Genomic DNA, 17,498 nt, shown 5'->3' on the forward strand with positions numbered 1-17,498 from the left:
CTTTCTGCATAAAATACCTGTTAACGCTTGCTCTGCCTCCTGCTCGTCACTGCATCCCGCATTCCTGTTAGTACCTTACATCGAGGCTGAGAACCACTGGTGAATCTGGATTACGACATGGGACAGAACAATGGATAGGTGAGGGATATTGTTGTCTTTCTATTTTTGTTTTATCTCTATCCCAGTAGATGGATTCAATGGAATGGGCGTTAGGTGAGTATAACTGTGTTTGTAATTTTTAAATAAAAATGGAAAAGTGTGTTTTGTTTTTTTCCAATAAAAGACTTTATTCTGGCTGTGTCTTTATTTACCATACAACTGTAGATTACTAATGAAGAAGCATCTATAAGATACCAATCCATTACTAATCTGAGGGCTTGATTTCACCAGATAATCCAAAGGTAACATTAACCCCACAAATATAAACCCCACTTGCCACTTCTACATGGCAAATGGGAAGAGCTGGGCAAAATGCCAGAATTGGTACATCTAATAGATGAGCCTTTTCTGGCTGGCTATGGGCTGCTGTTTTAAAGCTGGGGGGACAATATCCATGGGCCCTTAACAGCCTTAGAATACCAGCCTCCACCTGTCTGCTTTAGCTTGATTGGTTGCCAATAATAGGGGGGACTGCCACGCTGTTTTTCAAATTACCGTATTTTTTGCATTGGCGGTGCTGCGCTGTGTCCCGGTGACGGTGCTGCACTGTGTTCCAGTGGTAGTGCTGCAGGGGGGCTCTGCCAACATTTTGTGAAAGGCAAGAGCCCCCAGCAGCTCCATGGTTTCCTGTGCGGACTCCAGGAACATGGCTGCTATAGGGCAGTGCATGCGCAGAGGAAATCTCAGCACCAAGATCTTGAGAGATTATATTTAAGTGCTGAGATCTCATTGTGGGGAGGTTGAGCTGAGTACGGCTCTGTCTGTAGTAGAAGACAGAGAGATAGGAAAAGAAAGTGTCATGTGGCAGTCTGTCCATTAGAGGTCACTGGAGAGCACCGATGACAGTGGTTATGTAACTGCCATGCGAGCGTTTCATAATTGTTAGAGGTCAAGGTGACTCTGATTGGGTAAAGGTGACTGTCAGGTGACAGTGGGTGGGGCTACCTGGACTGACTGAATAAATACTAAGGTAAGCTTCTAGAAGCTTCAGACAGCAAGGGGAGCTCACAAGGAAGGAGGGTCTGTTATACAGAGGAGACCCCGCAGAGAGTTTGGACAGCAGATACGGTTACGGGGGGTGACCCTTGAGGATGTTGGTTACAGGCAGAGACGGTCTGTGAGGACCTGTAATTTGGTGGACTTTGCAGGGTGAAACGCCGTGGTGGATTGGCCTAGGGCAGCCACGGTGGAAGAGCCACAAAGTACGCTTTGACGGTGAAAGTCAATAAGCGAAGGTACTCGGTCCTTTCTGCAAGAGAGAACAGTGTAAAATTCCTGTCATGCATTGTGCTGGTCGTCGTGAGAGCGGCCAATAAAAGCAGAACCTGTTGAATACATCTCCTGTCTCTGTCTCGTGCCTTTCGACGCCAAGAAGCAGGTCACCCCCTGGCGCCGCTGGAGTGGCAGCCTGTTACAGTAGCTCTTTATTCCTGTGAGTACAGCACACCTCCACCGCCTATCTGCACTAACGCCTGCAGCACCACCACCCAATTGTTATCCCTGCCTCGCCGCCACCCTTACATTTGGTGTAGTCAGCAGGATCCATTGCCGCCAATACAACATCTTCAGTGGCAGGCCTGCCACCAAGTAGTAAAGGCCCCAAGCTGTGTGGTTGAAGAATTGCTTGGCTTTTGTTCCCTGTGGATTACAATTTGAAAACTGGACTGTGGATTGCTGGCTGCTAAAAATGGCTGTGGTGATTTGGTGCCCAAAGGGAAAGGCACAGACACTGCTGATTATGCTGGATGACCCGGGGCTTTATTGCATCCACCCCTGGGGGTGGACCCTGGAAAATGGGTGGAGAGGCCCACCGCCGCACCCCCCAAGAATGGGAGTGGCCCGGGTGGAGAGACCTGCTGTGGCTGTTTGGTGCCATTCAGCTACTGGACCTTGGACGGCATGAGACGCTGTAGCTGTCGGGGTATCGGACGCCAGGAATGGCGGTGGCGCCAAGACTTGGAGACCTGCCCAGGGAGTTTCCCTGCGGAGCTGTTGGGCCTGGAGGCCGGCCCTGCCGGACGGCGGGGTGAAGACCAATGGCTAAGAATGGAGCGGTGGGAAAGTCTGCAGGGAGCAGCGGCGGCTGTGAAGGTGAGCGTGTCCACGGTCCCGTCAGCAGCACTCCAGCCAAACCTGATTTCTACGCTCCGAGCGTCGGACAGACCACGGGGTCCCGACACTAGTCCTCAGCATCCTCGCCCGACCCCTTGCACTGTGACGCATACAGGTCTGGATGACGGTGTGGCCCCTGCCAAGCCGACGGCCGCTGTATCGGCCACGCTCCCGGCCACTACTGAAATCGGGCCATTGGCTTCAGTGTCTGACTTACCGGAAAGTGCGGCTGCTGCTTCATCTGTGGCCCCACCTGTGGTTGTTTTGCCGGAGCCCGTGGAGGCCTTGGTCCCAGCTGCGGCCTCCCCTGTGGCCGCGCCAACGTCACTGACAAAGCAGGCTGCGGCCTATATCACATCGGAGCCTGTGGCCGCTTCTGCCTCGCCCCCGCTCTCGACCGCTACCCGCCCACTGGACTCTGCGGTCTATACCGGACCCTCTGCCTGTATCGCGGAGGTTATTGAAGAAAAGAAAGCCAGAGAGCGGGAGATCTGGGGACTCCTGCACGGGAAAGGAGAGGCTGGCATATCTGCACCCCGATCATACAGGCGGGTAGTTTATATGGACACTGGCAATGGCTACGGTTTCATAAGGGATAACACCGGTTACAAAGTGTATGTAAATGTGGCCTCCATCAGGCACGGCCAGGTCCTTCAACCGGGAGATCTGGTCTCGTACTATAAAGAGTACTACCCCCGCGGCAACTATGCAGTATCCGTCATCGCATACCCTGAGGGGTATGAGTCACCGTAAAAGGACAGGGACTCCTGGGTCTCGAACATCGGGAACGCTCGAGGCCCAGAGGTAATCTTGGCATCCCAGAAGACTCCACGGCTGTGGAGTCCTCCTTTGTTATGGTGAAACATCGGCCGCCAGGAGGTGGCCCGGAGTACCAGCTGTTTTGTACTGCCGGGACTGCAGTGCACTATTGCACTAATAGGGGGAGTGTTTTGCGTCCCCATGGGAAGTATTTCCTCCTGGTGTAGTAGGGATGCCTTTGGAAAAAATGTTTTAGGTGGTTTATTTAAAGGAGGGGGGAGCACCCCTGTCCTCCTTCGATTTAATGTTTTTGTGTGTTTAAAAAAAAAAAAAGTATTGCAACAAATGTGGAGAAGTGTGTGGTGCCTTTGAAATGTTAAAATGTTATTGCTATTTTTTAAAAAAAAAAAGTGTATTCAGCAGGTCCCGGGTACGTGGAGTATGCCGACTCTGACTTAGCTAAGTTGAAAGGACGACGGGACAAAGAGAAGACAGATGACCGGGTACCTACGCAGGGAGGTCTGTGTGACCAAGAGTTTGTGTGACACAGGGGTCTGAGTGACCAAAGGTCTGTGTGACCAGAAGGCTGTGTGACGCAGGGAGGTCTGTGTGACCAAGAGTTTGTGTGACACAGGGGTCTGAGTGACCAAAGGTCTGTGTGACAAGAAGGCTGTGTGACGCAGGGAGGTCTGTGTGACTAGGAGACTGTGTGACGCAGGGAGGTCTGTGTGACCAAGAGTTTGTGTGACACAGGGGTCTGTGTGACCGAGGGTCTGTGTGACCAGGAAAGTTTGTGTGACCAAGGGAACTGTGTGTCTCAGATGCCGGCCATGTCAGTGCCAGGTATTGACACCACTTTCTTCCCCGGGACACGATTGTCGAGGATGACAATGTTTAAAGGAAAGGAGAATGTGGGGAGGTTGAGCTGAGTACGGCTCTGTCTGTAGTACAAGACAGAGAGGTAGAAAAAGAAGGTGTCATGTGGCAGTCTGTCCATTAGAGGTCACTGGAGAGCACCGACGACAGTGGTTATGTAACTGCCATGCGAGCGTTACATAACTGTCAGAGGTCAAGGTGACTCTGATTGGGCAAAGGTAACTGTCAGGTGACAGTGGGCGGGGCTACCTGGACTGACTGAATAAATACTGAGGTAAGCTTCTAGAAGCTTCAATCAGCCAGGGGAGCTCACAAGGAAGGAGGGTCTTTTATACAGAGGAGACCCCGCAGAAAGTTTGGACAGCAGATAGGGTTACGGGGGGGGTGACCCTTGAGGACATTGGTTACAGGCAGAGACGGTCTATGAGGACCTGTAATTTGGTGGACTTTGCAGGGTGAAACGCCGTGGTGGACTGGCCTAGGGCAGCCATGGTGGAAGAGCCACAAAGTATGCTTCGACGGTGAAAGTCAATAAGCCAAGGTACTCGGCCCTTTCTGCAAGAGAGAACAGTGTAAAATTCCTGTCATGCATTGTGCTGGTCGTCGTGAGAGCGATCAATAAAAACAAAACCTGTTGAATACATCTCCTGTCTCTGTCTCGTGCCTGTTGACGCCAAGAAGTGGGTCACCCCCCCATTCCTGTGAGTACAGCACACCTCCACCACCTATCTGAACTAACACCAGCAGCACCACCACCCAATTGTTATCCCTGCCTCGCCGCCACCCCTACATCATCTCCCGAGATCTTGGTACCGAGATCTCCATCTGCCACATGCGCCACCCCCCGGCGACCATTTTCCCAGAATCCACCGCACAGGAAACCATGGAACTGCCGGGGACTCTGGCCGTTCACAAAATGTCGGCTGAGTCCCCCATGCACCGCCACCGGGACACAGCGCAGCACTACCACCAGGACACAGTGCAGCACCACCAAAAGTGCGTCTTGTAATCCAAAAAATATGGTATTAATTTAAATTGAGAAAAGAGCATGGGGACCCTTCTATTCTTGATAACCAGACTTGCAGAAGCTGACAGCTGAGGGTTGCAGCCCCCAGCTCTGATCTTTGCCTGGTTGGTTATCAAAAATACAGGGGTGTTTTTTTTAAATTATTTATTTACAGCGCAGGCGCCTGTTGATTAATACTCCATCTTGCTAATTAGCAGCAGAAGGCGTCAGCTCATGAGAGCAGTAGTCTCATCCCATCAACTGACACTGGGGACCCAAGGTAAATTTATATCTCTGAAAACAGCTGTGCACTAATGCTGTCTTTTGACAGCATGGGAACCGTGGCTGTCTGATTGGCGGGGTTGATCTTATCGATAATTAGAAGCGGCATTTGCTGCACTATTATGCACTGGATGTTCCGGCCCCTCATTTAAGTGAATAGGGTCTAGGTTCAAGTTCTGGTCCGGAGATTGTTCTGGAGGCCGAACAAGAACTTTTTGTAACTGTTCAGCTAAAGCCACCTGTGGAGACACGGGGAAGGCACGCTCTCCAGTTCGCTAGCCAAAACCACATGGATTAGGGATCATCCCACTGAATGCCAAATCTCTCTTTAACATGGGCATACTGCTACTCAGACAACACAGGGTGAGGGTAAAACAATGTGGCAATACTTTATTGAACTACAAAACAGGCAGATAAAATGTAGAACAGACCCAGCAAAATACCCCGAGATTGTGCACATTACAGAGTCTCAACCTTCTGATGACTCGCAGGGATAATAGCAGCCATTACTTCAGAGCTTCCAGGGTCGACCACCCCACCTGTGGCATGCACACAGAGAGGAGGTGTAGACAAGCGTAGGAAGATGACAGTCCATTCAGATACAAGGCCAATTGACCTGAGGATCGCAACCTGGCTTCATCTTCCAGGGTTGACTACCCCACCTGTGGTATGTACACAGAGAGGAGGTAATGACAAGCATCATAGGTGCCAGGTGATCGGATGGTCCCAACCTGGGTTTCCCAAATCTATCCATAGTTCAGCGATGGTCAACGGTGCAGATCTGTATTCTTCCAGCCGGGCCGAAGTCCCCTAAACTGGCCTCCTGTAGAATAATAAATCTGTGTCCTTCATGATGGACCCATCATGTCTTGGCTGTTGTGCTGTCTCTGGTCCTTTTGATGTCTGGATGTCTCTCTGGCTCTCTATCTCTCCGAGAGGCATATCACCTCTTTTTATATTTAACAAGTGTCCTTCAATCCAGCATCACAAATAAGGTATAGAATGGTGACAACCTAGATGCATTGTTTGATTATGTAATGTATCTGCATAAATTTTCCTCCTCTGTTTGGAATGCCAACAAACTATCTGGCCTACACAATGCATTATCAGCATATCAGCAAACATCACTAGTCATCAAGGATAAGAGCACAATGTTACATCAAATGTCAACTTACAAGTCAATATTACAGGCTTACACAAGCAAAAGTGTGTTTTCTTGGCCAACCAGAAATAAACACGAACATTCAAAAGTCAACATGTAGATAACCGTCTATTCTTTCTGGCTTGCTAAAAATAGTTGTCTGCTTAATTAAGATACAGTGCTGTGCCTCCACACCGCCAGACCCGAACATCCAGGTGTCTGTCCATCTCTAGTACTGACTGCTCAGCATGCCCCCATACTAGATTGGAACTGTCATTCACTGCATCCAGACACACTAAGGCTAGTTTCACACTAGCGCTTTGGAGCGCAGCGACGGCCTGCGCACGGCCGCCGCTAAGCCCCGCCCCCTGCTGCGCCTCCGCCGGTAGCTCCGCCTACCGGCGCATGACGCTGCATGCGTCCTGCGTCCCCTATCTTTATCACTGGGGGCGCAGGCCATGCGCAGTATGCGTTTGGCGGCGCATGCGCCTTTTTGACGGTGCGCCGACCTGCGCCAAACGCAACCTGCTGCAGTTTGGTTGCGCTGGCGCACCGTCAAAAAGGCACATGCGCCGCCAAACGCATACTACGCACGGCCTGCGCCCCCAGTGATAAAGATAGGGGACGCAGGACGCATGCAGCGTCATGCGCCGATAGGCGGAGCTACCGGTGGAGGCGCGGCAGGGGGCGGGGCTTAGCTGCGGCCGTGCGCAGGCCGTCGCTGCGCTCCAAAGCGCTAGTGTGAAACTAGCCTAATATGAGGAATCGTGACATCTGATTGCAACAATATTACCAAAAGATACCATCTGTCAGTTTGCATCATGTAATAAAACACAATAAAACAATACAAGACTAAATATGAATTTTTCGTTTTCACTCATACAAAGTATAAAAAAGATATTCATTTGGGTTGCATTTCTTACCTCTATAAATGCCATTACTGCCTGTAAGGTGAGGACTTCCCTCCATTCCTTCCAAGTAGGCACCATGATCAGAAGAAAAGTAAGTTAATGTGTTGTTTATTAATCCTCCTTGATCAATGGACTCAAGGATTTGCCCTATGTGGATGAATTAATGAAATATTAAGTTTTTTTCCTTGTCATATTTTACCCATTTACTGTATACTTTATGGCATAAAACACAAGAAAAATGAAAATCAAATACATACATTTACAATCAAAATAAAATCGCTCCAAAAGACCACCTCTTAAAAAAAGAAAAACCTCCTATACACATCAGAGTTCTTGTGTCATTTTCCAGTTTCACTAAATATTATGCATACAAGCCTCCTTCTTTGAAAAGACCAAACCACCAGGTTTTATTATACTGTATATATAATAATACACATGACTCAGGGCTGTCCTATTTTCAACATCATAGCTTTTTTTTACCAGCTATATATTTACACAGTGAAATGCAAGCAAATTCTGTGGTGTCTAATATAACTGTTACAAGTTAGCCTGGGTTCATTGCGTTTCTCCTCCCATATTCATGACTTTGTCAGAGACTACTGAATGAATACCTGAAAAATGGGATTCAGATCTGCACCTGGATCCATTGACTTCATTGAGTCAAATGGAGTCCAAAATATGAAACTTTGGACTCATTCTGACCTCCTTTCTCTTAGTAAGGCTACTTTCACACATCCGTCTTTTTGAACCCGGCACGATGCAGCGAAAAGTGTGAAAATCGGATCCGGAATCGGATCCAGTTTTGTCACATTGAACGTAATGATCGCCTCATCGTGCCGGATGGACATGCAGCGCTTCGTTTTTTTGCCGGATACGGCAAACATGAGCCGTCCGGCGTCAGCAAAAAACGTTCCATGCAACTTTTTTTGCAGCGCTGGAACGGCTTTTTACACAGCGCATGCCCGGACACTGTGAGTGTTAACCCCACAAGTGCCCAACGAGAGAGAGAGAGATCTCTCTCTCGCCCGGACACTGTGAGTGTTAACCCCACAAGTGTCTCTCTCCCCCCCCAAACCGGCCCGGCTTTTTGCCGCACGCCGCCGGACCCCACACACCGGATGTGTGAAAGTAGCATAAGGCAGTAAGAAATAAGGTATCATTTTCTTAAAAATAGATTGAGCAATGTCAGTAATACAAAAAAATCACAAAAGAAAAATTGCCATAAAGTAGAAAAATAAAAAACAGCGTCCATTCCTGTTTGAGTTTTTAATCGGGTCAAGTCATAGTATTATGCATGCCAGGAAATAAAGTATTTTATATACTTTTTTTTGCCACCCAGATGGACGAGGTCTCATTTTTTCCTTCATTTCGGTAGTGTCGGTCTTTTAAGTTGGGTAAAATAGCGTAGTTAAAATCAATATTGTGTTTTCCCAAAAAATTTACAAAATGCAGTTTAACCCTTTAAATTACTGTCATCTCCTATATGTGTTCACTGTCTATGTGGGCTCAGTAGTTGAAATCTACCTGTAACAGCAGCAAACATAGCAGTTAATACCTGAAATGCCCTTGTCAGTCTTTGACAGGAGCATTTAAAGTGTACAGTCCAGGGATTACACCATTTAATATGCCCATCTGTCTATTTTTTAATTGATTTGGGGGTGCCAATGGGTTACCAAGGCAATAACCCCATATCTGCCAAGACGGTCATCAGTCACCTACATGTTATTATGTACTTTTACATAATCCATGTGTTATAATTTAGTCATTTTTAAAAAAAATTATTCTTTAATTTTCAGGTAAATACAAGACTTCATCAACAGAATACAGAATTTTACAGCAACAAAGCTGTAAACACGATGAGAAATTCAATGTGCGCTGCCTTGGTCTGGCACTTAGTATAGCCTTATGTGGAGACTGATCTTCACAGGTGCACCCGGCATCCTGAGCCCTTCATCCTTTGCGCCTCTTGCATTAACTAAGCCCTGCAACATCATGACATCATGTGAGACCTAATCATTAGGCATTACATTAAGTCATGATGTGTGTTGTGCGTGATATGAGGACATTGCAGTGCCTAATAAGCACCAGTGGTGCTTAGGATGCCAAGCTGAGGATGCTAAATGCAGACATGAAGATTATCTATCACAGAGGACAAAATTTTAGACTAGAACAAGGCACGACAAATTGGATTGTTCATCTCTTTGGGATAACCATGAGGGAAAAGTATTGCCCTAAATTACAAATTTACAACAGTAACTTAGAGAGAAAAAGACCCAACAAAAGGAAGATTGGAACTGTAAAACAATATAGTTGTATGTCCTTTTGAGTCAAATGGCAGGAAAAAACATTTAAAGGAAAAACATTTTCATTAATAAAAAAAGCAAAGCAAAAATACAAACAAACCAAAAAAATGGAATGTGATCTAGTAGGACATTTGGTCTACATAATCATGCAATTTTAGCTGCTACACAGAGCTTATCCTTTCATTAAGCCTGAAAACAAAATAATATGCAAAATGTACAGTATACATAGAACTTACCAACCATCCAGTCCATTTCCTCTATGTTGTCTCCATACAAGTGGTGTTGGCTTCTCCCTCTGAACTCTTTTGTGGTGTAATAAGGAGTGTGGATATGAAGGAAAGATACAAAGAGAAGAAACGGCCTGTCTTTGTTCCTGAGACATAATAGAAACCAATGATTGGTGGTATGGTAGGTAAAAACATATTTCTATCAAATTATGTTGACACATTCCTACCCATGATGGGGTTTCCCCCCACTATTTCAGTTTCTGTCATTGAGCGATAGCACTGTAGCTTTGTATATTCCTTGGGTTCAAAAAAGTGAAAAAGAAGAAAAAAGCAAAGCAAGAAAGACTTAAATCTAATCCCGCCCCTCCAAAAAAGATAGAAATATATGTTTTCAATATTCAAAGAGAGCAGTTAACAGACCAGAAAGATTATGTAATGTTCTACCAGTTTTAGTTGTTAACCATTATACTGTGTTGCTAAATTGCAAAGTATGTTTTACCTGTTAATGAATGCCTTGGCCTCCTGTACTATTTTCCCAGCATTTTTTTCTAGGTTCATCGGTTGTTCAACCACTTCAAAATTTCTCATAACTATACAGTTCCAATATTGTAGGAATGCATAGGCTGTATACCAATACACAAAGTACAATGTGCCAGGCAGGGCAAAGATCACAATAATTTTCCAGGGAATGTTGATTAGTTTCCATTTCTTGCAGGCTATTAGTGTAAGCACTGTGATAATGAATACCTGGGCCAGCAACCATAACTTTTTTTTATAGTCGCTATGATATTCACTTGGCCTTGAGACGTCACAGTCATTAACAGCTGTCAAAGGATTACCATAAAAATAATCAAAGCCGTGGTTTAGTGGATGGTGGCAAAAATCATCCCTAGAGTTACAGTTTAGCCCAAGATGCCATTTACCTGCATGAGAAAAAGAGAAAAATTAATTGTACATTGAAATTTGATCCACAAATTAAATTATATGTGTAAAATTAAATGGAGGCTTTTAATAAATTATGGACAGGATCAAAATGGAACTGTGGTCGCTTTCTTCTGCATGAAAAATTGGAAATTAACCCAAAAATTCACATCTGGACAATTTATCCAGTGTTGCTTCGCTGGATTGGTGACTCTATAACATACAATCCCTTTAACGATATCAACTCTTTTATATCTAGAAGCTAATGCTCACCAATGATTCCTGTAGAATAACCTTGCTCCTGTAGGAGTTTGGCAAATGTAGTTTCATTTGTGGGAAGTCCTCCTGAAGCAGCATTCCAAGATAGCACCCTATAACCATTTTCATGGCCCCTCATACCTAAATAGATGAATAATTTAGCATTATCATTCAGTGCTACGGATCATAGGTTCGAAACATGTTGTAAAATTCCTAAAATGTAACTGTTAAAAAAAAAGCATATGAAGTGATTTATATTTACCCTTTCACCCCCAGCCTTTTTTCACCTTACTAAACTTGCCATTTTTTTCAATTCTGACCCCTGTCACCTTATGAGGTTATAACTCTGGAATGCTTCAACATATCCCAGTGATTCAAAGACTGTTTTTTTCTAGACATATTGTACATCATGCTAGTGGTATATTTTTGTTTACATGATTTGTAATGATTTATTTATGAAAATTTGGAAAATTTGATACAAAATATCAGAATTAAGCAATTTTAAACACTTAATTTTTGTGTCCTTTAACCAGATATGTATACCGCACAAAACAGTTAATAAATAACATTTACCACATGTCCACTTCACATCAGAATCATTTTTTAAACATTTTTTTTTTGTTAAGAATTTAGAAGGGTTGAAATTTTATCAGCAACTAGCTGAAGAGCCCGGCGTTGCCAGTGCATAGTAACCAACTGTCGTTAGTTATAACAAATTATAATGATTATATTGCACATAAAAACATTTCACATCATATAGTCAACCCTACAGATTTGCAACACAAATTAACTAAATGATTACCCAAGTACTGATAGTATTTTATTTTCAACTCATTCAAGAGCCTTTTGATAAACAACATTTTTGGTTGAACAGATGAACAGATTTTTGGCAGTTCCAACTCTTGAACAAACCACGTAAAGTTGACCATGAGAAAAGCATGGAGATTGCAAATCGATCCCTACTACTTTCAAGGACTGTCCCTGAGCATTGTTAATGGACATTGCAAATAGCAGTTGAACTGGAAACTGGAGGCATTTAAAATCAAAAAACAAATCAGATGGAATGAGTGGATTTCTTGGAATGAAAATGTTCGCTCCTTTGGCACATCCTGTTTCTGAGCTGTGTATCTAACCCTATCCTATGTGATAATGTCTGCTGAGCTGTGTACCTAATCCTCTCTTGTGTGATACTTTCTGCTGAGCTGTGTATCTAATCCTATCATGTGTTACTGACTGCTCAGCCGTGTATCTAATCCTATCCTGTGTGATACTGACTGCTGAGCAGTGCATCTAATCCTATCCTGTGTGATACCGTCTGCTGAGCCGTGTATCTAACCCTATCCTGTGTGATACTGACTGCTGAGCCATGTACCTAATCCTATCATGTGTGTTACTGACTGCTCAGCCGTGTATCTAATCCTATGCTGTGTGATACTGACTGCTGAGCCGTGTATCTAATCATATCCTGTGTGATACGGACTGCAGAGCCGTGTATCTAATCCTATTCTGTGTGATACTGTCTGCTGAGCCGTGTATCTAATACTATTCTGTGTGATACTGTGTGCTGAGTTGTGTATCAAATCCTATCCTGTGTGATACTGTCTGCTGAGCTGTGTATCTATTCCTATCCTGTGTGATACTGACTGCTGAGCTGTGTATCTAATCCTATCCTGTGTAATACTGACTGCTGAGCTGTGTATCTAATCCTATCCTGTGTGATACTGCCTGCTGAGCCATGTGTCTAATCCTCTCCTGTGTGATGCTGACTGCTGAGCTCTGTATCTAATCCTATCCTGTGTGATACTGACTGCTGAGCTGTGTATCTAATGCTATCCTGTGTGATACTGACTTCTGAGCCGTGTATCTAATCCTATTCTGTGTGATACTGTCTTCTGAGCCGTGTATCTAATACTATTCTGTGTGATACTGACTGCTGAGCTGTGTATCTAATCCTATCCTGTGTGATACTGACTGCTGAGCTGTGTATCTAATCCTCTCCTGTGTGATTTTGCCTGCTGAGCCGTGTATCTAATCCAGTCCTGTATGATTTTGCCTGCTGAGCCATGTGTCTAATCCTCTCCTGTGTGATACTGACTGCTGAGCTGTGTATCTAATCCTATCCTGTGTGATACTGACTGCTGAGCCGTGTATCTAATCCTATCCTGTGTGATACTGGGCTCCCCCTGCAGTCTGTGTCAGAGGGTGGTCTGAGTTGGCACAGTAATAAATTGTGTTATTTCCAGCTTTACAGAAAGACTATAACACCATAGAAATGATGAGAATAATAGGCCTCAGTTACCACAACTGTCTACAAAGAAAACTGTTGCTGATAGCAACCAATCACAGCTCATTTTTCATCTTTTAAACAGATCTGGGACAGCGTGGTGAGTTTTGAGTGGCAACTTTTGTGTTTCGACTTTTATGTGGCGAGGTTGGTGTATGTGTGGTGAAATGTGTGCTGAGGGTGGTATATGTGTTGAAGCACGTGGTAGTGTGTGGTGCATTTTGTGTGTGTGTTCATATCCCCGTGTGAGATGAGTATCCCATGTCAGGGCCACACCATAGCAACTGTATGGTATATACTCTTTGGCGCCATCGCTGTCATTCTTTAAGTCCCCCTTGTTCACATCTGGCAGCTGTCAATTTGCCTCCAACACTTTTCCTTTCACTTTTTCCCCATTATGTAGATAGGAGCAAAATAGTTCGGTGAATTGGAACGCATGGGGTTAAAATTTTGCCTCACAACATTGCCTATGACGCTCTCGGGGTCGAGACGTGTGACTGTGCAAAATTTTGAGGCTGTAGCTATGACGGTGCAGATGCCAATACATACATACACTTTTTCCCCATTATGTAGATAGGGGTAAAATTGTTTGGTGAATTGGAACGCGCGGGGTTAAAATTTCGCCTCACAACATAGCCTATGACGCTCTCGGGGTCTAGACGTGTGACTGGGCAAAATTTTGTGGATGCAGCTGCGACGGTGCGGATGCCAATCCCGGACATACACACATACATACACACACACTTTGAGCTTTAAATATTAGATTTGTAATTTTTTCAACAAAATTTACAAAACCAATTTCTTTTTAGAGGCCACATCAAATTTGAAGTGACTTTGAAGGGTCTATGTCACAGAAAATACCCCCAAAAGACACAATTTTATAAACTATACCACTCTAGGTACTTAAAACCATATTCAGGAAGTTTATTAACACTTTAGGGGCTTCACTGGAATCAAAGCAATGTGGAAGGTTAAAATAAATATTTTACATTTTCTAACAAAAATATTGCCCCAAACTTTGAATTTTCAAGAGAATAACAGGGGAAAATGGATCTTAAAATTTGTTGTGCAGCTTTACACCGATACTCCATATGTGATGGAAAATTTTTGTCGCATTTGCAAAGCCCCTGATGTACCTAAACTGTAGAAGCCCCCAACATGTGACACCATTTTGGAAACTACACCCCTGAAGGAACTTATCTAGAGTACTGGTGAGTAGTGATGAGCAAGCACTAAAATGCTCGTTGCTCGGGGTGAGCATATTGGAATACTCAGGTGCTCGACTTGAGCAACGAGCCCAGGGACGGACTGGGGTGTCTGGGGCCCACCAGGGGAATGGACTCTAGGGGCCCACCCTACAGCTATATACAAATATCTGTCAGTCGTTATCCCCATTATAGTGGAGCATCGGCTGTAAAATACAGGCGACTCCTGTACATCTACTGTGCACCACCACAAATGGGATGTATAATTACAGTAGTTTACATTAATGGGGTTCTTTGGTTAGAACAAGTTATCACCGATCCATGGGCTCCACAGGATAGGTGATCGCTTTAGTCCGACCATTAGAAACTGCATCGATTGGAAGAATGAAAAAGTTTTATAGTTGATAGGACACTTATCCTCATTTTAAAATGGAGCGGCAGGTGGGATATCTGACCGCAGCTCATTCATTCTCTTTGGAGCATCTACAAAAAAACAAGTGGAGCCACAGAGGGAAAGAATGGATCAGTGGTCAAGTCGGACATGCCAATCCAGTCTAATGGGGATAAAAAGTTCCACATTTTGCTGAATGGGTCCAAGTAGTCAGACCCCCACCAATCAATACGTTATCATTTATCCTGTGGAGAGATGATTACTTTTTTCCACAGGAAACCCCCTGTAAGTGCATCTCTGCCGCTGTGTACACAGTATTTAATCTAGTTGAAATAAAGAATCTTCTCCTAAATAATATCAGCGAGAACAAATGACCGCCATACACAACACAATCCACTATACCAAGACCAATACCACCACATACAGGAAGAAATACCAAAACACCATGATCACAGCACATGGAGACCGAATAATACTTCATACAAGGGACAAATACCGCCACACCATGACCAGACCACATATTACCACCACATAGTGACTGAATAATATGACATATTACCAGCATATAGGGACCAAATAATACCACATACAAGGAGAAATACTGCCACACCGTGACCAGACCACAAATTACCACCAAATAGTGACCGAATACAACAATACTGATTATGAATACAAACCACAATACTAGCAACACTTATTACCACCAGTGACATTATACACAGTACCTCTGTATAAAGTGTCAGCGTACAGGTAATGCAGTAATCACTGCTGACATTATACACAGGAACTCTCTATATAGTGTCAGTGTACAGGTAATACCAGTGACGTTATACACAGGATATCTGTATATAGTGTCAGTGTACAGGTAATACAGTGATCACCAGTGACATTATACACAGGACCTCTGTATATAGCATATAGTGTACAGATAATACAGTGATCACCAGTGACATTATACACAGGAGCTCTCTATATAGTGTCAGTGAACAGGTGATGCAGTAATCACTGCTGACATTATACACAGGAACTCTCTATATAGTGTCAGTGTACAGGTAATACCAGTCACATTACACACAGGAGCTCTGTATATAGAGTCAGTGTACAGGTAATACAGTGATCACCAGTGACATTATACACAGGACCTCTGTATATAGCATATAGTGTACAGGTAATACAGTGATCAGCAGTGACATTATACACAGAAGCTCTGTATATAGTGTCAGTGTACAGGTAATACAGTAATCACTGGTGACATTATACACAGGAACTCTCTATATATAGTGTCAGTGTACAGGTAATACAGGGATCGCCAGTGACATTATACACAGGACCTCTGTATATAGCATATAGTGTGCAGGTAATACAGTGATCACCAGTAACATTATACAAAGGAGCTCTGTACACAGTATATAGTGTATAGTGTGTGTGTGGGCATGTAATACACTGACTCACCAGTGACGTCTGTAGTTGAAGTCCTTCATCTTTGCTTTTCTTCAACCAGCACAGACTGCCGTCACTTCTTCCAGCCAGGACTCGTCTCTGCAAAAAATAACACAGTCATTAATAGCTGATCGCTTCCAGAGCATTTTCCTTACTTTTTCCCTGACTTCTACACTATGTCAGATGAAGAAGAAAAGTAACGTAGTACCGCCCTGCACAGTAAAAAGATCCCCTTTTGTTCCCTCCATGGAAAACCATTTCCTAAAAAGTAAATTATATTACAGTAGTAATAATGTCCCTAATTGGACCCTAAAGAAATTATGTTCCCCACTTGTCACCATAAACTAATATAGCATGTTCCTCATTCTGGTTCCCAAACAGTAATAAAGTCCCTCATCCTGGCCCCCTTTAATTAATAATCTCACCCAGCCTGAACCTCTATGTCCCTTGTCCAGACTGGCCTCCAGATATCCATCCCGCTTCCCCAGAAATACATACTGGCCCTCATATGTCTCTTGTCCTGCCTCACCATATATCTCTCCTGGACCAGCATATATCCTTCCTGGTCCCTTGTCCTGCCCCCCCATATAGCCATCCTGGCCCCACATAAATGCAAACCTGCCCCCCCCATATATATGCATCTTGGTCCCTTGCCCTGCCCCCCTCACCCATAAATCTATCTTGGGCCCCCATATATCTGCATCCTGGTCCCTTCCCCCCATATATGAATTCTTGCCCACTCATATATATCCATCCTGCCCCCCTCCATATATTCATCCTGGCCACCACCTCCCCCCATATATCCATCCTGGCTGCCCTATAAATGAATCCTGGCCTGCCATTTATATGCATCCGGGCACCCGTGTGTATATATATACTAGCTGAAGAGCCCGGCGCTGCCCGGGCATAGTAACTAACTGTGCTGTGGTTAGTTATAGCAAATTATAATTATCCTCCATCCCATAGTCCTGTGCCCATATACCCATCATACATATCCACGATCCAATAGGCCTGTGCCCATATACCCATCATACATATCCTCCATCCCATAGTCCAGTGCCCATATACCCATCACACATCCTTCATCCCATAGTCCCATGCCCATATACCCATCACATCCTCCATCCCATAGTCCCATGCCCATATACCCATCATACATATTCGCCATCCCATAGTCGAGTGCCCATTTACCCATCATACATATTCGCCATCCCATAGTCCCG

At 44.5% G+C, this 17,498-nt stretch overlaps 1 protein-coding gene across 3 annotated transcripts in view; it reads right to left on the reverse strand.

Moving 5' to 3' along the window:
• Positions 1-17,498, reverse strand: part of LOC141080611 (arylsulfatase H-like) — an 89,805-nt gene that overhangs the window by 24,492 nt on the left and 47,815 nt on the right. For 2 of the 3 annotated variants that reach the window (XM_073565954.1, XM_073565955.1), the window contains 4 exons: positions 10,971-11,096; positions 10,276-10,699; positions 9,786-9,922; positions 7,259-7,393 (listed from right to left, as the gene is read on the reverse strand). In XM_073565954.1, coding sequence (XP_073422055.1) covers positions 7,259-7,393; positions 9,786-9,922; positions 10,276-10,699; positions 10,971-11,096 — 822 coding nt within the window. Of the gene's footprint in view, positions 1-7,258; positions 7,394-9,785; positions 9,923-10,275; positions 10,700-10,970; positions 11,097-16,287; positions 16,378-17,498 lie in introns of those variants that run through there. The other variant, XM_073565956.1, reaches the window with a different exon arrangement.

This window comes from Dendrobates tinctorius, unplaced genomic scaffold (genome assembly GCF_039654945.1).
Source record: "Dendrobates tinctorius isolate UK_male_01 unplaced genomic scaffold, ASM3965494v1 ptg000016l, whole genome shotgun sequence".
Classification (NCBI taxonomy): Eukaryota; Metazoa; Chordata; class Amphibia; order Anura; family Dendrobatidae; genus Dendrobates; species Dendrobates tinctorius.